The following is a 22482-nucleotide window of genomic DNA, read 5'->3' as shown; positions in this document are numbered from 1 at the left end:
AATAATAACAAATTCAACGTGCTAGCATTGTTTAAGTATATAGCCTATACATCCTTAAACTCTGTAGACAAAAATTGAGAGTCATCGATATGAACCAGGCATTCGTTGATTAATTGATCGGTATTCGTAGGTCGAGGCTGGATCAAAGCAAATTATTCATTTAATTCATTGTGCCAGCGAGTAGGAAGCATTTGTGCAAACAGTCCACGAGTTCTGTCGTTTAATTAAATTTTCAAATTCGACCTCAAAGCCTGGAGCCCGGAGGTTTTCAACGGTGGTGAGAATGCATCGATGATGGCCAGTAAGGGGCAGGTGGACACACGCTGTTGAGTAAATTAACGAATTCAGCCGAGTCAAAAGAGAAGCCTGCTTTTATGAAACCCTCGCTAGACGTTTCGAATTGCACTCCCGAATGCAACTCCAGCCAAATAATTTCAATCCGCGCTGCTGTTATTGCCTCCGACCTACGTTTTTGCTCAAGACTATTTATTTTCTGATGAAAGACGCGACCTTCTTTAGAGATTTTATTAGAATAAAACACATTCATTAAGAAATCTGAGTTATATACATTAAAATGATTAAAACTGACTTTGTTTATGAACAATTTTTCTGCCTGATTTCAATTAATAATAAAGATTGCTCTATTCAATTGATGAAAAAGTCTGTGAAATTGAATCTTTCACGGAATTTTTTTAAAAAGAAAATTAGTTAGAGGATGAATTTGCTGAATAATGAAAGAGGAAAATGAAAAGGCCAGGCGTGCGTGGATAAAATAATTTATTCGTCCGTAAATTGACTTAAGTCGTGACGATTAACAGACAGATGAAATACAGAAAATAGGCGAATGCGAATTAAGTACGTTCCCGTTTCGCGTGTCCGTGCGGAACGAACTCGAAAGGCATTCGGGAAAAGTTTGATTACATCCGCACCAGTTAAGTAAAACCGCGTAAGAAACTCGTGATCGAACGGCGTGAAACGAAAACTATCGGGCCTGTTTGATCGCGCATACGCCAAGTCGAAGGGAAAGGGTGGCCCTTATCAGCAACCGAACGAGGAAACTTCCTGCGGTTTTTAATATCTCGTCGTCGGTTCACTGAGGGTTTGATAATTCGTGAGAATTTGAGAGCAAGGATGATTACTTTTGAGAATAAAATAAGGAACACTATTAAAAAATGGTTCAAATAATTCATTTCGATCAAAGAATTTCTAATGACTTCCCTCGAATTCCCAAGGAGCGATTAGAATAATCAAGGATGTTCCTTTTTCTCTTTTCCACAGTGAAACAATTTTTCTATCGCTCCTCGAAATTATACGAAACACTTCTTGGTTTTACTTGGCTTCCGGAAGATTGGTGGCCATAACCCTGAACCCGTTATGGTCTGCCACGTAATGAACCTGTTGCAAGATCCCATTCGGGTCGATGTAACTATACGCGCCCCTGGTCGTCCCGTCCAACGATCTGGACTCGGTTTTCGCGCTCGAATCGCCGGTGTAAGTGTAATCGTATTGTCCCAAAGAGTCCTGAGTGTGATGGAGCGAGCTGTGCAGCAGTCTGTATGGCAAAACGGGAACCGCGTAGGGCGCCGAGACGGTGACGGGCCTCTGGACGCTGCTCAGGCTTACCAGTTGGCCCGTCTGCAAGGAATTCCCTCCATCAGTCTTCTGTTGACTGGACCGAATTGCGGACGTTGATGAAGAAGCAGCGGTCGTTGGAGGTAATACTTTGGCGAGATTAGGGTCCGGTTTTGGTATCTCGATCCTTTCCGCCTCGGAGCTCGAAAGGAGGAATGGATTCTTGGTAGTTTGCTGAAATAAGATGATGAGTTTAGCGGTTTCCGCGTCATCACCCTATAGTTTAGGCATAAAGATTGAAGGGTTAGAAATTACGTTTCTTCTAATGGAATTTCTTTATGCTCCTTTGTAAAACAGCGTTTCGTTTTAAACATCGCGTTTTATTTATTATTTTTACAACGACGTAGACATTTGAAGGTAAATTAATGGCGAAGTTTTGATATCGTCAGCGAACAGCGTTAACACCCCGAGCGTATTTACATAGAATAAGTTAGCGAGCTCGGTGTCGCATCGGAGATTCGCCAGCGCAAAGTTAATTTTTCTCCGAGAAGCGAGCTGTGCACCGAAATTACCGTCTGCCATGGTAATCAACGGGGTAAGTTCGTTTTTGGAAAATTAACCGGTACGTGAGCGGAAAGTTTCGCAACGTGCAAACAGAACTTCGCGGCCACCGATACGCGGGCGTTCCCAAGCCCCCACAGCCGAGATACGTATTCACCGCGATGTTAATAAAATGTGTAACGACGCAGGGTAAATAGGAATTTGCGGCCGCGAACGGAAACCACCTCCGTGGACCGATTCCGCGCGAATGTATATTACATAAAGCGACTGCTGTTTCCTGCAAGTGGTTGCACGTTAATAAAATCGAATCCCGTTCGGTCGACTGATTTTAGTCCGAACCCACTCGAAATTGTAAACGTTACGTATAATTTATAGAAGTATTCACAGGCTGAATGTACATTTCAGCGTTCGATTGATATTAAAAGTATTTATTTTAACACTACTAATTAATTAAATTTAACAAACATTATAGAAAAAGTCGAAAATTTGAGGAAAAATTGGAAGGAAAATTGCAGAAGGTTTTAGTACCTTCGGAAATAGCGTTAAATGCATTTTTTAAATTGATACTCTAAATGTTTCGTTTATACAGTTTAAATATACTCACCGCGATTTCGCGAACTGCCAGATTCTTCTCATCGTCTTTCGTTAGCTGCGCGAAACTGAAATACGAAGGGAGAATCTTGTAAGAGAGAACATGCGATTGGTCCCCTAATTGCGACCTCCGTAGTTCCTCCAAGTGGTTTCTCTTCGCCGCGGCCACTTCCGGTGTATCTTGAATAGTTTGAAGATCGTTCTTGGGTGGTTGCGGCAAATTACTCGCCCTCACTCGGAATCCGTTTTGGTCGTCTGCCGTGTAACTCACCGTTTGCAAAATCCCGTTCGCATCAATATACGAATAACCTGTGCAATTACAAAGGAACGATTAAAAGAACTCGACTTTGTTTAGCATTCAAAGAAATAAAAGATAGTTTATTTAAATGGGCAGTCAAGTATTTTCCACGTAAAAGGAAACGATTAATAAAATTGCAAGAAACGGATAGAACTCTCGCGCTTTTGCATTATTCGATGGGGCGTTTCACGAACGATGAATCAAACATCAATCGGTCGCTGCGCATACTCTGCGGTTGAAAGAAGAGAGGGACACGTGCATTGTTTAAAAGGCGAAGATGGATCTGAGCGCAGGGGCGTCCGTTGCGTCACATCGATCATCGTTTTCTAAAGTGGACGTGGGCCGCGTCTATCGCGAAATGCATCGCGCCAAGGTATGTATGCCATTCTCGAGTTTTGAGAAGTCATGCGACAGGTATGCGACCTGAAAATGAACTCGTCGATTTTCATCGAGTGGCTCATGATCGATAATCGCATAAGTAATAGAGAGTTGGCGGTAGTCGATAAAAAGAAATAATTGCTCTCGACTTAAACATTTTCGTGTTTCTCGGAAATAGGAAATTTTACTGGTAATCAGAAACGAGAAGTGAAACTCATTAACTTGCACAATGGCTACGTATTTTCCGACGCAGCGATTAATTTATTTCGCATCGTAAAAAATTTTCAGGAAAATCGTTACGCGAACACGCTCGAGTAATTAGTACACGATGATTAAAAGCTATGTCATTCACGCTTCGAAAAGTTTGTTAGAACACCATAAAAGCTATTACGTTATAGTATCTGTCAGTTCAGAGCGGATGACAAAAGCGATGTAAAAATTGTTATAAATAAAATATTGAATGGTGAAAAAGCGGCGATTACTTGATGTTCGAAAAAGCGACAACCGTAGCATAATAAATGCATATTTAAAAGCACATTAGCCGTTTACGATGCCACGAAGGCTTCACGGTTCGTCGCTGTTTCTACATGAAGAATTCACGCGCGTCGAGGGAAGGTAATTACGGCGACTTACCACCCTGCGTGATTCCGTTTAAACTGGATTCCGATTTCGCGTGATGCGGTCCCGTGAATGAGTAACGATATCCGCCGGATCCATCCTGTATGTGATACTGTCTTAACGGTGTTAACGAGCCCACGGGACTCAGCCAAACGTTAGCGATCGGCGTCCCGATGCTCCGTCCCAAAAAAGTACTTAGTAATATTATCTAAACAAACCAGAACATTTCTCTCGCTTTATCGAAAACTCGTCTTATTCCGTATCTATCAACAGCAGTTGCCGTTATATTTATTTGAATCTATGACACGTATGTATAATTTTCCATTGATCTGTTTCACTTTCGTTCTATGTAAAATGAAGATAGAGATCAATCCTTGACTCGCTTCTAGCCAGTGTAGAATAATATAGAGATCAACGATGGGTTGTCTATGTAGGACGACAGCGATGATCAATAACTACCAGTTATTTGCGTTTCGTGCAGAACGGTGTTCTTCATCACACGATTACTCATCGTCAAGATATTTACTGATCGACGGAAACAATTCGTCTGTTTTTCTAATCTGTTTCAATCTTAATCTTGGCGACGAGACCCTTAAGAAAAATTGAGTTAAAGAACAGGAGGCGAACCGACCTAATAAGAAGTCGAGAAGATATTGAGACGAGGAAAAGGGATCAGTAAGTTGAGTTCTCGTTTGACCAGAAGAAACCCACGGGCAATCAATTAACAAGAGGATTCGATTATCGATAGTTGGAGGGAGACCGGGACACGAGAGCTGAATGAGATCGCGAGCATTCCACGGAAGCAGTTACCAGCATTAATAGGGCGTCCCGCGTGAAACTTCCGTTCCGTCGCGTCGACGAACTTCCCGTTCCAGTCGTTGTCGTCTACCAACCTCGACGACTAGCACGAGCATCGGCCACAGCCAAGTTCCAAGCTTTCCTATGATTATTTTGCGGATTATTCGGGATTGTCGCTTGCACGTAACGAACTTTCCCGGAGCCCCTGCAACGCTTGGAACCTGTCACTCGTTAGAGTCTCATGTTCTTTGGAAACTTGCATTTTCTGACTTACACTTTAGTCACGAAATCAATTGCAAAATATTGTCACGTTCAAAATATTAGAGTACGATTTTAATTTATTCGATGTCCTCCGCCTCTAATCAGTGAATGAAATAAATAGCGTAGAGATGTTTAGAGATCGATTAAAACCACGGCTGCTCTTTATTCACAGAAAATAGGGAGAGCATCATTTGGAAAGAGGAATTCGTTTCGATACGCAGGGGGAGGTAGAAGTGAGGCTTCTTACAAAAGTTCCGGATCGATCTCGGAGACCGATTCACGCGAACTAATTGAGATTGCATTGTCAACGAGCAGCTTCGCAGAAGTTGGAAATTCGATGACACCCGTGACGAGGCTGGATTGAACTTCCCTTATTTACGCTTCACCGCTGCGGCACTCGTATCTCGCTGAGCTAGCGCGCACACTCTCCCTCGTAAGCTGCCCTCAAAACAACTTCTTTTTCATAAACGACATTTCATTTAACAATTATAATTGCAATTCCCATTCATTGGACGCATTACTAATTTGCAGAAATATTCTGACAATTTGTTCGAGTCTATTTTGAATGCAAACGATTCCTCGCAGATCTAATTTTATTCTTTCGAACCTAAATTCTAATTTGAAAATCTCGTTAAAATGTCACCAAGAGAAATCGCACAAGGCGTAATCCACTCACGAGTATCATGTTCGTGGTACGTAGGCCAGGCTGTCTAGTGGACCTCGAGACTGTTGAGTAGTTTCCGCGCGATTATTTTCCTGTCCACCCGCCGGTGATAATCTCGGTTGCGGCCTCCTCGGCTAACGGTTACGAGAGTGTGAGCTCTCGGGTACGTCCTCTTATATAGCTTAGCGCGCGACTGCGTCTCCCCACCATCGGTAACGCGGGACCGTCGAGGCCCTACGGGGCCCTACGATGCACCGCGAGGAATCGCAGGATCACAAATCACCCCGGGTTCGATTTCCAGGCCGATAAATCAATGTTTATTGGCCGTACCGCGAGGCGTCGATCTCGGGGGCATTCTAGACACGGGGATGCTCGTTTCGTGGCCCACCGCGTACGCGTCGCTCGTTCCATTCCGCCGCCACCTTTTGAACCCGAGTCGACTCGCGTTTCCTCCTCGACGCGCGAGGGAGCGGCGTCGTTAATCCACGCTGGTTCGTCTCGTGCGATGCCGGACAATGGCATGGGATGCTGTGCGACACGGATATGCGAACAGTTTCACAAAAGGCAGTGGATGATTTCAGGGTCCCGTGTCACGTGAAAGTGAATGATTAAGTAGAGTGACGAAAGGAAAAATGTAAGGGGCAACAGTATTACTCATTGTATTTTTATGATTTCATAAAACCTCGCGTTTGAACACCTACAAGCGTTATGCAAAAAGGAAAACAGCTTCTCAATGTTTGCATTCGATCATTCCTCTGGAATTCATACGTTATACAATTAAGGATCGAACTACGATAGGCTCTTCCGAGTAACATCTTCTTCTTAAGTAGAAAGTGCTATAATCGGTCAGACGTTCCTCGTGAACCTTTGGTAACGTCGATCTGAAATAAATTCTTCACCAGCGCTGACGTTCAAATCTCTTCGTAAAAAGACGATAAACGTTCGGAAGATTAATTTTGTGGAAAGGCTTCGTCATGTACCCATTACCCACGTGTATTATATATTAAATAACTTTGTACGTACGGCCGCGTATATCAAAAACAAGGAACATCCTCCATAGCTTGGAGGGTTTCCTCAGCCCCCTATAAACTACAATTCACCATGAAACGATCCAACTTTATTAAGCGACCCGCGGGTCACAGCTGGAGCGGCGAGATGGGTACGGCGCGTAACGACGCGCACCAGCCGCGCTCTTCGAGATCCCTCCTCGCGATCTCTCCGCTCTAAACCGTTGTTACATCCCAGCTGCGACGGATACGACGTAGGCCCGTTCGATACAGTCACGTTTTAGTGGGCAATGTCAAAAGCCGGCGACGCGAACCGCCCACGTGTCCCGCTGAAAAATCCTCGTCGGCGACTTGTTGCGCGTCCCGTGAGTAACGCCGATGGAATTGATGAACTCGTTACGCTCTCGCCTTACGCTCGTCGCATTAACCGCGCGGGACATAAATTTCCCCGACCTGGAGAGGGTTTTAGATCGGACATTATCCCTGCACACTTTTTCACCTCGTGTATATGCAGATTCTACAACCTCTTGCCCGTTTCTCCTAAAGAACGTGCTAATCTTTTAAGCATATTACGCGAAACTGCTGTCAGATTTAATTGAACGAACTTTGTTTAGAGAGATATTATGCAAAGTAAAGTTTGCAAGTACCGCACCAAGTAATAAGAATCTTACAAAATGAATTCTTCGGATTCTCTTTTCATCAACCCTGATGGTCCTTTTCTTTTAATATAAATCAGGTCCGTTCGATCCACCGTTTACTTATGAGAATCCTCAATTACTTCCAGTTCCAGTAATTGTCTTTCCAGCTCGTCCAAGCTGCTTTCGAAATTACGAGCTGGCAAAGATCGAAACCCGACTTCTTTATTGCGCACTGCTGCGCGGTTCGCTCATAAAACTTTCCGCCAGAAATAATCCCTACGCTGCGTGCCTCTTAACAATATTTTTTCTCCCCGTCCCGGCCTATCTGTTGCTCTCCCAGTTCCATTTGCGACGCACGCGAGTACATGCTTATACGTATACGAAATATGTATACGCGCACGTAGGCACGCGCACACGTCACGTTACGCAAAAATCTCCGACACGCTCGCCGCCGTTGGGAATTTGCGAAAATCCCAGTGAAACTTGTTGGAGCGTAAAAAAGAAGGTGGAAGCTCGTAAGTCAGGGAAAATACCTTCCTTCCCCGAGCACGGGATGTGATTCCATTTCACAACATTCTATATTCGAAGAGTCCCGCAAAATATACGCAGATATTTTCCGACTCTCCTTAGAGGTTCTTCTTTTGTGATACAATTTCTTCCGAATCTATTGACACATTCTTCCGCGATATCGTTTACCAATTCGATGGAATATTCTGTATGGGAACTCGCATGAAGTACGTGAAGTAAAAAATGAGCGGCTGCATAAAAGCAACGAGACGCGTGGTTTGAAGAAAAAGCCGAATACCTCTTCGAGAAGGGAACAAGCGATTTAACCCCCTCGGAAGATATTCGAGGCACCCTAAAAAATTCGCCGACAACGACGGCAACCCTCCTCGGCGCATTATTCCGTCGAAAAAATCAGCATACTTACACGGGAGGCACGCGGAGAGGCATAGCATTATTCGTCGCGGCAGAATCCTCCCGAGCGAGCGTCGTCGCCTCCTTTTACGGCGGCCGCGAATTTTTCTTGCCGCTCTCTCGCTGGTTTCCGTCGCGAAACAAACGTCGATTTCGACTGAACGCGAATCGATCACGCCGGTCCGCGGCACGGAAGTCGGCACAAAAAAAAAATTGTCGACTGATTTACGGAGAGAGATCGACTCGTCGGACGAATATTTTTCGTCCCGTCCCACCCAGCTCCTCCACCCCTCGCCGATGACCCGCCCGCTCATGCTCGCGCCCGATGATTTACGATTATTTCGAATAATACACCATAAATTCCGACGGCCCGCGCACGGTAAGGACCGTGAATGCGTTCGAAACTGATAGAAGAATCGATCATCCCCGGTGCTTCCTCGGTTTTTCCATGCGGTTTTTAACGGAACGAAGCTTCTCCAGTTGGGACGGAGAGCATTATGATGGATGGCAAATTTTCTGCTGTAATAATACGTACGAGTATGAATTTTTATCAAAGAGGAAGAATTGAGCAACGTATCTTTTCATCTCGAGTGGTGCTCATGGTGAAATATAAAACATGCTGGATTCATATGATGTAATATAACTCTCATACGTCGTCCACGTATAGTCACGTGAAAAAGGGAAACCGCAAGTGGTTCTTCTCTAAAGTGACTTCGTAGAATCTTGAACGAGGAGCTCGACTTAAAATTGGGGGTACCGATTGATCTTAATTGATCGGCGGTTAGGACCCGGGCAACCTTGCGGTTTATCGCGTTTAGTGAGGGTTCTCGGTGGGCGTCGGTGAAGAAAAGTTCGCTCGGGTAGCCGGGTCCAATCAGCAAATGGAATCGTTAGTTAGCCCCCGGTAATCTCGCATCGGACGCCAGCGTTCCGACTTGTAGTACACACGATCGGTACACGAAGAGAGGAGTTCAACAATCGTGATTCACGATCGAGTTCGCTAGAGTTCGGTCTGTAGCTTTTATCGTCCGGACTTACTTTGGGCCTAATTAGTAGCGCAGTTCTAATTGCTCGGTCGCTCGATCGATCCGCGTGACGATTTAGCGAAAGTCAACAGGGAAATTGAGTCTTGATAAAACCGAGTCAATCAAACGATTTTACATACTTCTACGTTCTTACATGGAACAGGAATAAAATCATACCTTAAGGAAAATTTGTTATTATAATTTTTCAATATACAATAATATATTCGCGAGGATGTAAAGACGAATCATTTCGTAGAGGACTTGATTTTCAAAACACTTCACGTAGCACATCGTCGCGTGGGCGTTTTTATCAGGTGGAAAGGGCACGAACACGAGTTTCATGTTAATTCTCGTTCCTGGATAATGGATTAATTGCAAAAATGACAGCTGCCCTTTTCGTGCCACCTTTGAGAGCAAATATAACTCGCACGACTTCGCACTGGAATTGAAGTTCATATTTCTTAACAAAAAAAAAAAAAAGGAACTGGGCGTGGGAAATCGTTATTCCGTTCCATGTTATAGAGCGATGAGTTATCTGGTTCGCGTTCTCGCGAAGCGTTTTATCAGAGGGACCGAGAGCTAGACGTTTCTATTATCGCGAATGCGAATCGTCGTTCCTTTCCGCCTTCGTGGTCGGGCCATGGCTGTCGCTGAGCACCATAACATTCTGCTGCCCCGTAAAGTAACAGTAACCGGTCGGAGAAAAATGACGACCGTGGAGACAGGCGCGCCAGCCTTCTCAATGCCACGCACCTTTTCAAAATAATTTCACGCTACAGATCTCTCCAGCTCTCTGGGACCACCAAATTAACGATACTATAATAAGACAATTGATTTTCTCTGTTTCATTGATAATGACAATATGAAAAAGATAGACGCTGTATCGTACCAACTGAACTGTTAATGGAAATTGGAAGTGGGCGTGAAAATACACGTGATTTGTATATTGAAGAGAAGGTTGTACGGTCGACATATATATGTTTCGCACGATTTTGCAATATGCAAAATCGATTATTTTGATAGTGTCGATGCAAATGTTACTACCGTGATGTTTGAATTGTAAACAGAGAGGCGAAAGAGAATTCTGGTATTGCTATCAGCTGACGGCAAGTGTTCTACTCACGTGGGATGAATTAGAGCGACGTAGAAATATTTGAATATGGAAATCGAAACATCGTTGTATAATTAACTGCAATATCAGTGTTTCATTCAATACCGAGAGTGAGTCAATAATGAATAAAATTGAAAATAAACAAGTCGTAAGGACAAGCCTAGGATTAAAATGATGAATGAAACTGAAACGAGAGAAAGAAGGGAAGTAATATCAATTTATTAAGAGGGATGAAAGGAGGCGTGACAGATGTAAAGGGAACGATAATGAGACGATTCCCGAGGATCACTGGGTTGTAATCTATCGGGCTTTCCGCGGCTCGTTCGTCACGGATACGCCCACGCGTTCGCCGAGAGAGAACGGGTTCCATGTGCGAGGGCGAGCGGTGTGTTTTACTCGCGGGACCGCGGGCTTCGCCGCGCGTATTAAGAGATACGCGCGAGATACGCTTCGGGCCACCTCTAATCGCGCCGCCGATCTCGCGCGAGTTCCTTCACCCTTCACCGTGCACTTGACTCTCGGGCCTGGAAGGTGATCCGGATTCTTCGACTCTTTTTCTCCCGTTCAGCCCCCACCACCTCGTGGAAAACTCGATTTCTCGAAACCGTTTCGTAACTTTTGAGTGTGCGACGCTAAAGACCGAACGAGGTCGTCGTGGTTCGAGTTTACGTTGCCGGCGATTGCCGTTGAGAAATCCGTTCCCAGTTCAGTTATCCGTCGGTGAATGGCAATAGGAAAGGGTTGAGCGTTGAAGATACGCGTAATGAAAGGCATAAACATCGGGCAGAATGGATAATCCTTTGGATTCATAGACGGTGGGAAACGATTGTACACCTGAGAAAAGTCTGAGGCTCCGTCTACTCGGCATAAAACCGTGGATTCAGTATCCTCAGAATCCGGAACCGCGCCTGGATTCCGTGGCAGTTGGGACGGACAGCGATTCGCTTCGGGAAGAAAACGAGGAGAGCACGATCGTATAGAGCCCGGGATTAATCCGACGTCCCACTGGACACGCGCGAGCCGCTTTAATGCCGTAATATATTCCCGATAATGGGAAGCCGAACGGCGTTCAAGGTCAAGGGTGTGCGCGGCGTTCTCCCATGGGAACCCCGCGAGTCATGGACACCGCGGAGGGAAACCTTCCTGTTTCGATACACCAAAAGAAAACGCAAGAACCGAAGCGAGGCAGTATCAAATACGACGACTGGACACGCGATCATTCTGTTTCCGACAGGTCAACGACCGCCGATTCTCACAGACGCACCAAAGAAATGACCATGCATAGAATTTTGACGAGCCGAAGGTTGAACTGTTCTACAAAGTTTCTTTCTATCTCGGATAAAATCGTTGGGAATCGTTTGAGAAAAGCTCGAGAAGAATATTGATTAGTTTACTTAATTAGGAATGCGGGAATTCGTAATACTTTTGTACTGCGCTGTGTCTAAAAATTCCGATCAGGGAACAGGGTACATAGGACGAAGAATAGAAATCAAATTACATAGATATAAATTTATTTTTATTGTCGAGCATGAACGGTGAGCAATAATTTAACAAATATCGTTGAAGCGATTTCCGATGCAGAGAATGGAGAAGGCGATGAAGTAGAAGTAAACGTTGTGCGCCAGTAGAACGAGCTGTCGACCGACTCGCGATCGAAACTCTCGCTCACAGTTCGCCACGACCGATCATCCCGAAGAACGCGCTCCCGTCGAAAGCTTTTTCGTCTGGATCAGAGGTCGCAAGTGTATCCCCAGATATTTACCCGTCCGTTTTCCAATAACCCGTGCAAAATCATTGAAAATCAATTGACGACCTAATGAAGATACAAAGTATGTATAGGGACATTGAGAATCGGTTGCAGATGAGCGATGGGTGCAGCAGTCTTGAATAGGAGCGTGGGTTCGAGTTTCGCGTTCGAGCCGTGAATCTGACTGATACCGTGACTAGAGATGGAAGTGGTCACCGTGGCTGTGGCGAGATTAGGTAATTCCTTGGTCAAGCTCTCATTTTTCTCGGTACCAATCAGGGCGACAGGAGTACTTTCCTTGGCGATGACGCTTGGGATAGCCACAGCTTCCTGGGCTCCGTGAATTTGGCTGACACCGTGACTGGAAATCGATGTGGTGACGGAGGCGGTACCAATTTGAACGGCTGGCAGAACGGGGACAGCTTGTTTAGCGACGACAGGCACGATGGGCAGAGATTCCCTGGCGACGACGGTGGAAGCAACGGGAATAGCCTGGATAGACGGGGACTGGACGATGGTCAGTGGTTCGGGATCTATCTTGACGGCGTCTTTCGGCTCGGGTCCCTCGATACCGAGATCCTTGTGCAGCTCTATGCGATTTTCATGGTAAGTGGGCGCCCGAGTCAGCACCGGCAACCCGCTCAATATGGTATTCGTAATCTGCAGAGGCTGGATCGGCTGCAGGTCGACCGGTTTCGCGTCAGCCTCGACTTCCGTCAAGTCCAACCGCGTGTTCTTATGCACTTGAACTTGACTCTGGTGCGAGGTCGCCAAAGGGATGCCGTCGGCCAACTGCACGGGTTCTAGCAGAACCTCTTTGATATTCTCCTGCGTGCTTCTCTTAGTTTTATGGAGATTCGGGTCTGACTCCGTGCTGCGTCTTCTGCGATTGGATCTCGAGTTCTCTTCAGCGTTCGCGCTCCTCGCGAGGATGATGTGGGCCGCCTCCGCATTTACATTGTCGTCCGAAGGCAGATTCGTCGCAGCTACGCGGAAACCGTTTTCGTCGGCGACGTAGAACGCCGACTGGAGTATGCCGTTGGCGTCTATGTAGCTGTAGGAACCGCGGAGGACTCCGCTCGCGTCTTTCACTTGCTCCTGGGCGGAAGGACCACCCGCGTAGCTAAAAGCGTGCTCACCTGTTCTCGTGTTCTGATATTGGTGATACACCGGGATCGGGCTTGATAAGTATGCGTATGGCAAAAGACTCAGTCGCGCGCCCGAAGCTACGCTCAAAACCAGGATTAGTGGAATCTGGAAACAAATTGGCGGCTTCAGTCTCTCTCCACTTGAGACAGAATTGAAAATTATAATTTGCATAAAAATTCATGCGTCAGACCCTTCAGAATTTCGACAAAAATCTGCATAAACGAATAGAAAAATGTTGCACTCCGCGGAATATTTCGTCCCGGACGAAATTGAATTTGCGAAATTCCTGTCAGTCTCGACACCGCGAAAAGTAGATCTCAGGACAAATCGTGACTCTGAAATCCTCTCAAGGTTGACGATTCGGCGGTCGAATTTTACGAACGAAGTATTCTCGACGCGTCGAAGGGGGTTGGTTTATACTTGCATGAGGCTTGGGATCCAGCTCTCTTTACGATCCAATAAGAAACGAACGAGTGGCCGCACGGCTAGGAGCAGCCGATGAAAACGAAAATGCTCCTTATAGATCCACGTTCCTCCCGACTTCGGATCGGAGACCGTCGTTTCACCGTGAAACTTGAGTTTAGTTCAATCAGAATGATCGCTGTTTTTTCAAATTTTCGAGAGTCTCAGCTGAACCGATAGTAGAACTCGCGATTTTTCTAACAACGCTTAGTTCTCAAGAATTGATTATGTAGATAACACCGGATATTAGCCTGAAGGATAAAATTGCGGGGATGTTACTTACCAGAAACTTCATCGTGTCGTTCGTTTAGCGTGTTCCTGCGAACCTCCTTGCTCGACGAAGGACTGTTCGACCTGTGCACCTTGCTTCCGATCTGGTTTTGACTTATATACATGGCGGAGGGGACGAGCGAGCCGGCGGCGATGTCTTCGAACCAGGAACCAGCGGAATCGCCGAAGGACAAGGCGGATCCGTTCACCGAATACTCGGAGACGCGATCCCTTGATCCGGGATCCGGCATCCTATGCCACGCCCTCCACTTCTTCATCGCCCTTCTTGTTTCTTTTACATCATTTTTCCTATTTTCTCCCACCACGTTGGACAGAAACTAGATTCGTGTTCTCTTAAACGGGACACTGAAGCTTGCTTCATACTCAAATATTTTTCATTCATTAAGAACAATGACATCGTGTAGAAGATTAATTTTTATGGACTGCTTATTAAAATTCTCATATTAGTAATTATATGATCTACATTGCTTGTGGAAATAATTTGAATATAATTACAATTGCAATCATGAGTCTTTGTCAAAGGGGACTAATTAAGGCCATTAAATCGGCCGTGTTTCATTTCTTTATTCGACCCAATGTCGCAACATTCCTCCTGTTCCCTTTCGTGTAAAGGTTCTCCCGCACAATGGGGCACGTGATTACGTTTCTCGTTGCCTTTCGCGGCAACAATTCGACCGGCCTTGATCGTACCCCGCGGCTCGGTGAAATTGTTCGGCTGCCCGTTGCTTTTTTCCCGGGATCCTCCCTTGTCGCGGTAAAGTGGCCGCGCCAAGGTCGCGGCTGGCTCCCGATGACCCGGATGTGGCCAAGTCAAATGATCGCGATTGTCCCTGCTCCGGAGTGGTAATGGCGACGAGGTGCGAGAGGAATTATTTGTCAGTGTCAGTCGGGAGAGCCGAGTAAATTGTATCGCGATAGCTTTTGATGATGCAGGCGGCTTGTTGCTTTCCTTGATAAATCCTTGAAGATTTAGAATGAGGGAACGTATGGACATAAGAAATTGATGAACATGTTATAAGATAATTGCAATACGCAAATAATATTAATTCGTGAAGAAATCGTAATGATTTCTCCTCTTCTTCTTTGTTGATCGGATGCCCGATATAGGCACGGATGTTCAAGCCTACGTCTATCGAAAAACAGAGCACGTTCTGCAACTAGCAGCGTACCCGGTCTCTTAAGGAGATTCCCGGCATCTGGTCATCGTCCTGGAAGTTAGCGTGTAACTTTGTGTAGGCGACGCTGGCCATTCTGTGGGTCCGCAGATATCGGGGCCCGATCACCTTGATGGCCGTTTGTTCTCCAGCTACCGAGAATCTACCAGGCACGCACGTAGGAAGTGACAACACTCCTTCGTAGGCGAGCTTCGCCCGGCAAAAGCGTGGATAATCAAGGGAATAGATTCCTGTCTACGCAAGATACCCGAAGCCAAGAAAGGGAAAAGAAGATAAATAAGGAAAAAAAGACGAGAACAATGTACGTACAGGCGTGATAATCGTGGAACCGAGAACCGTGAAACAACGCGTGAATGACCGAGGCGAGGTACGATGTACCTTTGCACTTGAACTTTTAATTCTGTTTATCGTTACGAAATTAATAAAAAAATAGCAATTTAAACATGAGTGGATGCTGATTGAAATAACTATATAGATTATTAGAGAAGGGTTGAATTTGATTCGGCACGTAATCAAACGCATTTCCGTCGTCGCTACGAAAAATGCTAATTGCGATTTATTGATAGTAAGTGGAGATCTGGAAGTTATTGAAAGGAATTAATTTCATTCCACCGAAAAAAAGTTGAAATATTAATTAGTTATATTTATTATTGATACCCCATGTATACATGAAATTTTTGTATAAAACAATATTTATTCTTGCAATGATATTTTTATATATAAATTCATTAATTCAACGAACTATAAGAGTTGATATTCAAACCACAACGAGGTGATCTCCGCGCGATCGTGAGCGCTTATGGTTCCCAACAGAACTCGTTACGAACTTATAGTGCCAGCGAAGCTTAGAATTCCAACGTGAAGTCGCGGCCAGTAAAGCGTTTTCGGAAAAAATCCTGGAAGCCACTCAGACCACACCCACGCCTCCCAGAGATCCGGTCACATATTTGCGGAGGTCGCCTTATGTCGTAAACAACATAAACATAATACAGCCGAGCCGATGGACCACACCCGGCGTGCATATGCACACACGTGCGGAGGTAGATTCGCTATCGTAACAAGAGTCTGGAAGCATCGGTCTTCGCGTCTGAACAAAAATAGAATTAAAAAAAGAAGTAAGGAAGATAGGAAGGTGCAGAGGAATAATCGTCCTCTCGATAAGTTCCTGGATCGAAATAAATCTTAGGGAGACGTTCGTGTGACGTTTGAAACATTGCAAGCGCAGAATCTTCCGCGTTACAAAGTTGGAGCGTTTTATTTGGGTTTGACATGGAATTTGTGAAGAATGAAATTTGTCGTGATTGTAATAAGAGAGAATTTACAAGAATTTATTTAAAGCGAAGCATGTATTTTGTTGTAATGTTCAATCGTAGTACTAGAAGCGTGATTCAGGTCTCCTCTGGTTCGATTCGTAGATGTAACACTTCCATTCCTCTAATCACCGTCATTCGCAGAATTTTACATGTTTCCATGGCTTTATAGATAGTGGCGGAGGACACCACTGGTTCGTCGTTAACATGCGTTATAATATCTCCAGCTTGTAAACCACCACTTAAATTAAAAAACAAAAACGATTTTTTATTTGATGTGAAGCCGAGGGAAAATGGAGGCTTTAATTTTCTCGTGCATACATGTGAGCTGGTGATCCTACGAGCACTTTGTAGATAACAACTCCGTGTCTGATGTTATGCGGAATTCCTTTCAATTTCTTTTGCAATTCGTAAAAAAGATCCGGCGTAAGGCTCAGCATAGTGACGCCGATGTATTGAGTCTTGCGCGTCTCCGATGCACTCCGTGCACCTGGCATAACGTTTCATTTTACGATTTTTGTACACGTTCTCCCTATCGTTCTTTACCTTTAAATGGTTTACCTTTGCCCTTTCTGCGTAGTTCTGCTTTCTTCAAGAATTCCTTCGCATGGTCTATAGGTATGGCAAAAGATATACCAGACGTGACTTTCATTGCGTTTATACCTATTGCTTCCCCATTTAAATTAACTAACGGGCCACCTGAATTTCCGAACTAACACAACAACAGTATTGAATAATAATGCATTTAGTGTAAGCTCAAATATTTATAAGGAGAAACTAACAGTGATTGCTGCATCTGTTTGGATGTAAGCCATCTGCTTGTTGAACAGACCCAGTTCTTCACTGTGTCTATTGACACTGCTTATAACTCCACTCGTTATTGTATTACTCAAAGCAAGTGGAGATCCAATGGCAACAACAAATTCTCCTGGCCTGAGGTTTGAAGAGGAACCAAGTTTCATTACAGGCAGATTTGTCTATACAAAAAATGTACACGTCTATAATATTAAAATGTAGACGGATGTAATCACTTTTAAATTATATAGAAACCTTGTTAATTCGCACAGTTGCAAGATCACTGTGTACGTCAATGTCCTCCACAGTGCCAGTATACATACTTCCATCATTAAGACGTACCTGCGAAATAAATTGCATAAAAACTTCTAAAAGGACACACTTGTTATCAATCTCCATAATACAAATTATGTTTATTGGAAAATATCCCATCGGGTACCTTGACAGTAGTGTTAGGCTTAGTTGTAACGACATGAGCATTTGTGAGAATCAACCCATCTGCTTCGACAATGAAACCAGACCCATTACTTATGTTAAATGGTTTACCTGTATAAAAATCAAGTCTGTTTTCTCATTAATGATTGCTGGAGATTACGTCAGGGTTGCATTCTGGGTATTTACGATAATCTGCATACAATTACCTCCTGTTGTTCTGAATTTCGATGTAGACTACAGCAGGAGCTGATACTTCCACAACATCTGCTATAAAATTATATCTATTCCTATTATTGTTATTTCCCCCATCCCAGGAGACCGCTTTAGCGTGTATCGTGAACACAGAGTCCTTTAAGTTCCTAAATCGGTTCTGATAATCATCTTTCCATTTGTACAAAATATAACCAAAACCAGAGACGAAAACGGTGTAAAGCAAGGCATTCCGGACGGTCTTGCCGAGGTATCGCGGCTTCTGTTCCTGCGAGTACGTATGTTTGTATCGTGGAAAACAATTCGAGGACGAGGTCGTTAAGAACTGCTTATACTGGAACTGATTTTTTTTTAAAACGGTCCAAGATATACGTGTCAAGGGGACAGCCATTTTCGGCCATTTTTCAATCCCTCTAATCGTGCCCAATCAGAGATCACCCGTTCAAACGTGAGTATCATGCGCAAGTGTTCATATCGTTCCACAAAACTTTACAAGAAAAGTTATTAAAAGCTCAGTGTTTTGACAAATATTGTGAAGAAATGTGACGCTGCATCTCTTCTTTAAGTTTTTCGCACGAATTGCAGACAAGAACGAACGTAGTTCACTCTTGAATACGAAGTTTACGTTTCGGGAATAACTGCCAGTGACCGCCAAGCTTCCCTTCATGGAAGACGCTATTTATTAGTCGTTTACATTGCAAAATACTACGACTAGTACCACCGTGGAAGTGCATCAAATATTCTTGGAAGAATCACGGTATTTAGAAGAGAAATTCACGTAAGTCAAATCTCTATCACTTTCTTAGACAATGTATTTGATGTACAGTTATCTTGTCCAGTTTGAAACTTGCATGGGAAACACTTAAGTAAACGAGATCTTTTTATGAAATGCGCATTATATTAATAAGAAATCTTATTTACAACGTAAAAATATGCTTTGAAAAATATGAACAGAGATGGTTTATAAGGAATCACGTTTATCTTCTTTTCTTTTACTCTTTCGTTTTTGCAATGCCGTTCGATGTACTGTGTAGTTCCGCTTTGTGTTTCGTCCTCGAAGATTTAGTATTTTTCAAGAGTTTTACGTTAATCTCGGAGTTTTTTTCTAACTTATTCTTCATTGAAGTTTTTGGTTCTCTATCATCGGATTCGCGAGTACTGTCCATCTCTTTCTTTACATTTTTCGCTAATTTCTTCTCCTCAGTAGCTTTACGTTTGTTAGATTTTTTTGCCTTCGTTGTATTTGTACCAGATTTTTCGCCTGTATGTTCTGTAAATAAATGAATTCGATATATTATCACATCGTTAACAATTAAAACTATAAACTTACATACCAGGTTCGTTGTCATTAGATTTGCGAGTGCTGTCGACCTCTTGCTTTACGTTATTCGTTAATTTCTTCTCAGTAGCTTTACGTTTGGTAGCTTTTTTACCTTCCGTTGTATTTATACCAGATTCCTTTTTTGTATGCTCTATACATAAATGAATGCGGTATATTATTATATTGCTAACAATTGAGACTACAAACTTACATACCAAGTTCGTTGTCATCGGATGTGAGAGTATTGTCCACCTTTTTTTTCTTTATGTTATTCGTCAAAATCTCATTAGTAGCTTTACGTTTGTTAGCTTTTTCTACTTTTATTGCATTTATTTCACATTCCTTTTCTGTATGCCCTGTAAATAAATGAATTCGGTGTATTATTATACCGCAAACAATTGAGTCAATGAACTTACATACCGGGTTTATTGCATTTGTGGCAGTTTCCAGAAACTTTGGGCTTTTGTCCACACGAATGTTTTGTTATGGCACATCTATTGCAAATAGAACAGTGTTTCCAATATGGTTTAACACACCTTTTACAAATATTGCAGTGTTTGTATGTGAGACCATTTTTCGAGGTGCATTCTTTGCATTTCTTACAATGCCTATTCTCTCTGGCGACCCATTTCTCACAATTTCTGCAATATTTGTAACCACTAGCTTCTGGAAGCTCAAACAAATTCAACGGTACATTGGTGAAAATTCTAATGGGTGACAACTTGGCACTATTCGAATCCGTTACGAATAGAGTATGATTTTCATAAGACACTTTATAATCAGTCATTCTCAGGTCCTTTAAACCTCCAGATATGCCCGGTGGATTACTTTTCTGTCTCATTATAGATTCCATGAAATATGGAAATATAAATAGAATTTTCAAACAATCACTTTCATCCTCTATATTATTCCATTTCTTGTGCAAATCAGAAATTCTTTTTAAAGTCCAAGACATCGCTTCAACCCTGGCACCGAATGGTGGATCACATATCAGATATGTGTCTTTACCTCTGTTCTGTGTTAGAAAATCTTTAAATACGTGAATAGCATTTTCGTCGAAGAAGTGATTATTCATTAGATTGTACCAACAATAATTTAAAGGTCCGAAAAAATTGTGCTGCAATAGAGATGTGACTTATAATATTTATTAAATCTTAGTGTATTTGTTGAATGTATAAACGAACTTACAAATCTAGCATCAAAGTCTAATAAAAGTGAAGATATTTTATCTTCATGATTCTCTAAAATGTATTCATGGATTTTTGGAGTGCCAATACACAATGCTTGTTTTGCATTAAGTTTTAAGAGTATATTCACTATGTCTTCTGTCGACTGCTTTGTAAAAAAGTATTGAGCCTCTTGTTTACTGTTCTCTAGAGGTTTCAGAATTTCTGTTGGATGCTTCATCTCATAATCTGTAAGACCTTCTTTTAAATCATGACCACTGTGTTTCGTCAAATTATCCTTCTCATTTTTTAATACCAGTTGTTCACAAGTGTGACAATAGAATCTCTTGTCTTGGGCTAATCCCATTGCCACATTCAATCTTAAATACAACGGTCTGTGATGATAACGAGACACATATTGTTTCGTTTCTCTTTCCCATTGGGAAATCTGGTTTTTCGTTAAATTCTGTCCAGCTTTTAAATAAAACCGACACATTTTTCTCTCACGGCAAGCAGAACATGCATAGAATTTCTCCAATTTGCCCTTTGCACTCGTGCCAAACAATATAGTCGGCCCTATACAAACGTAATAAAATCGTGAATATTTTCTACACATTTATATCATTAACAAATTCTTTATATGAAGAATTACCATGTGGACATCGAGGATGTTTACTTAAATCAGACCAAAAACATTCCATGTTTGATTATTAATTAGAACAGAGCAGTAAATGATTAAAAGGTAATACTTTGCATCGGCAATTATGCGTCCTTATGAAAATATTTTATTCGTCTTGTTACTTCATGAACTATTTGCTCGCGGGAAATTATGCACTGTCTAAGTACAGAACAGTTGTTCTCGGGAATCAAAACAACCACCACGTGACACATGTGCTTTGGACCAGTTGGTCAGTGACGCGAAGTCGGTAGATTATCGAAGAGCGTCCGATGTCCGATTCTTAAAAAGCACACGGTTTGAACTTCGTGCCAGTAACGTTCCCGCGTTCGGTACTGTGATTGAATCGTAATGGACGCAAGTGTTAAAGTGCTGTGCCTCTTTTTCAAATAATTGGGATATTATTTGGACCGAAGATACCTCTGAACGTGCGTAGATCAAGGCGGAACAGCTCCTGCTTCAAAGTAAGTAAAAATTTTAGAATATAATGCATGATTTTATCGAAACTGTTTCATTCGGAATGGAATGGGCATATTAGGTCGTCGACTTGCATACTTACGAGTTTATTGTCAAACAAATATAATATGCTAAGAATTTCGCTTCGAATGAAAGGAAAAAGCATTTATGACAGTTCATTGCGTTTTATTGCAACTTTCTTTTTCTACAATCGCTATGTTGCTTGCCGTATCACATGTATATATATATGTATATATATACGTTTTCGAAAAAGTAACTGCTAATATTTTTATATATATAAGGCAATTTAAGCCTCTACAGGCTATAAACATCTTTTCGTGCGTTGTTTTGTCATCATTGTAACGTCCCTATCGTAAAAATACAGATAATAATTACATCGTGTAATGCATCATCGCATATGTTACAAATACTCGAATGCACAACTTTAATTGGACCATAGGTTTACATATGAAAAAACGCGAACAAAAAATATATAAATCCTATTTTTTCCGGTAATATTTGCAATACTGTGTCGATAAATAAATATATAAAATTATAGATGGATCTCTTTAGAGTTACGTATTACATACTGAAAGTATAGGAGTCGGTCGGATATTCTATTAATAAATAATAGAGGGGCATAAAACTCGCGCGTCGATCTTCATTCCTTTCACGTTCTTATTTAAAGCATCTCTAAACGATCTACAGAATTGACACACCTTTTACTATTTTTTACCTTTTTTTTTTTAAATCGTTTTCAAGCTGTGTTTATTCTGCTAGATTATATATCACAGACTATCCATTTGCAGTTGGGAAAAAACATTCACTAGAAAAACTCTTGCAAATACA

General features: G+C 42.8%; 4 protein-coding genes across 5 annotated transcripts; all 4 read right to left on the bottom strand.

The window, feature by feature from the left end:
* Positions 1 to 633: 633 nt before the first annotated feature.
* CPR16 (cuticular protein 16) lies at positions 634 to 6040 on the bottom strand. Its single transcript, XM_018022602.2, has 4 exons — positions 5754 to 6040; positions 4034 to 4226; positions 2738 to 3033; positions 634 to 1806 (listed from the first exon to the last, which is right to left on the bottom strand). The coding sequence occupies exons 1-4, from the start codon at positions 5760 to 5762 to the stop codon at positions 1330 to 1332; spliced, it is 975 nt and encodes a 324-aa protein (XP_017878091.1). The 5' UTR covers positions 5763 to 6040; the 3' UTR covers positions 634 to 1329.
* Positions 6041 to 10803: 4763 nt separating this feature from the next.
* LOC108623803 (uncharacterized) lies at positions 10804 to 14170 on the bottom strand. The gene is made up of 2 exons (XM_026812627.1): positions 14082 to 14170; positions 10804 to 13441 (listed from the first exon to the last, which is right to left on the bottom strand). Exons 1-2 carry the CDS (start codon positions 14091 to 14093, stop codon positions 12254 to 12256), a joined length of 1200 nt encoding a protein of 399 aa, XP_026668428.1. The 5' UTR covers positions 14094 to 14170; the 3' UTR covers positions 10804 to 12253.
* Positions 14171 to 16463: 2293 nt separating this feature from the next.
* Positions 16464 to 18445, bottom strand: HtrA2 (HTRA2-related serine protease). 2 transcript variants are annotated; one of them, XM_026812603.1, is made up of 7 exons: positions 18011 to 18445; positions 17809 to 17932; positions 17625 to 17711; positions 17357 to 17551; positions 17121 to 17286; positions 16896 to 17064; positions 16464 to 16815 (listed from the first exon to the last, which is right to left on the bottom strand). In XM_026812603.1, exons 1-7 carry the CDS (start codon positions 18403 to 18405, stop codon positions 16653 to 16655), a joined length of 1299 nt encoding a protein of 432 aa, XP_026668404.1. In that variant the 5' UTR covers positions 18406 to 18445; the 3' UTR covers positions 16464 to 16652. The 2 variants fall into 2 exon arrangements, with proteins under 2 accessions (XP_026668404.1, XP_017878188.1); XM_018022699.2 differs by having other exon boundaries at positions 17136 to 17286.
* Positions 18446 to 18550: 105 nt separating this feature from the next.
* On the bottom strand, positions 18551 to 21952 carry LOC108623856 (zinc finger CCHC domain-containing protein 4). Its single transcript, XM_018022697.2, has 6 exons — positions 21154 to 21952; positions 20524 to 21077; positions 19756 to 20452; positions 19551 to 19691; positions 19349 to 19486; positions 18551 to 19284 (listed from the first exon to the last, which is right to left on the bottom strand). Exons 1-6 carry the CDS (start codon positions 21200 to 21202, stop codon positions 19007 to 19009), a joined length of 1857 nt encoding a protein of 618 aa, XP_017878186.1. The 5' UTR covers positions 21203 to 21952; the 3' UTR covers positions 18551 to 19006.
* Positions 21953 to 22482: the final 530 nt, after the last annotated feature.

The sequence above is a fragment of the Ceratina calcarata genome, unplaced genomic scaffold (genome assembly GCF_001652005.2).
Source record: "Ceratina calcarata isolate Rehan_Ccalc_2016 unplaced genomic scaffold, ASM165200v1 scaffold291.2, whole genome shotgun sequence".
NCBI classification, from domain to species: Eukaryota; Metazoa; Arthropoda; class Insecta; order Hymenoptera; family Apidae; genus Ceratina; species Ceratina calcarata.
This window is presented reverse-complemented; position numbering and strand designations above follow the sequence as displayed.

Bases quoted from the DNA above. Each gene is read 5' to 3' on its own strand.
- CPR16 (XM_018022602.2), bottom strand. The intron at 3,034-4,033 runs GTAAGTCGCCGT...GTAATTGCACAG, and splicing joins AAACGGAATCACGCAGGGTG to GTTATTCGTATATTGATGCG. The intron at 1,807-2,737 runs GTGAGTATATTT...ATCTTATTTCAG, and splicing joins TGGCAGTTCGCGAAATCGCG to CAAACTACCAAGAATCCATT.
- HtrA2 (XM_026812603.1), bottom strand. From the start codon at position 18,405: ATGGCTGTCCCCTTGACACGTATATCTTGGACCGTTTTAAAAAAAAAT. The intron at 17,712-17,808 runs GTACCCGATGGG...TTTATTTCGCAG, and splicing joins AGCCTAACACTACTGTCAAG to GTACGTCTTAATGATGGAAG. The intron at 17,065-17,120 runs GTAAAGAACGAT...ACGTTATGCCAG, and splicing joins CAAAGGTAAACCATTTAAAG to GTGCACGGAGTGCATCGGAG.
- LOC108623856 (XM_018022697.2), bottom strand. From the start codon at position 21,202: ATGGAATGTTTTTGGTCTGATTTAAGTAAACATCCTCGATGTCCACAT. The intron at 19,487-19,550 runs GTATGTAAGTTT...ATTTATGTATAG, and splicing joins ATCCGATGACAACGAACTTG to AGCATACAAAAAAGGAATCT. The intron at 19,285-19,348 runs GTATGTAAGTTT...ATTTATTTACAG, and splicing joins ATCTAATGACAACGAACCTG to AACATACAGGCGAAAAATCT.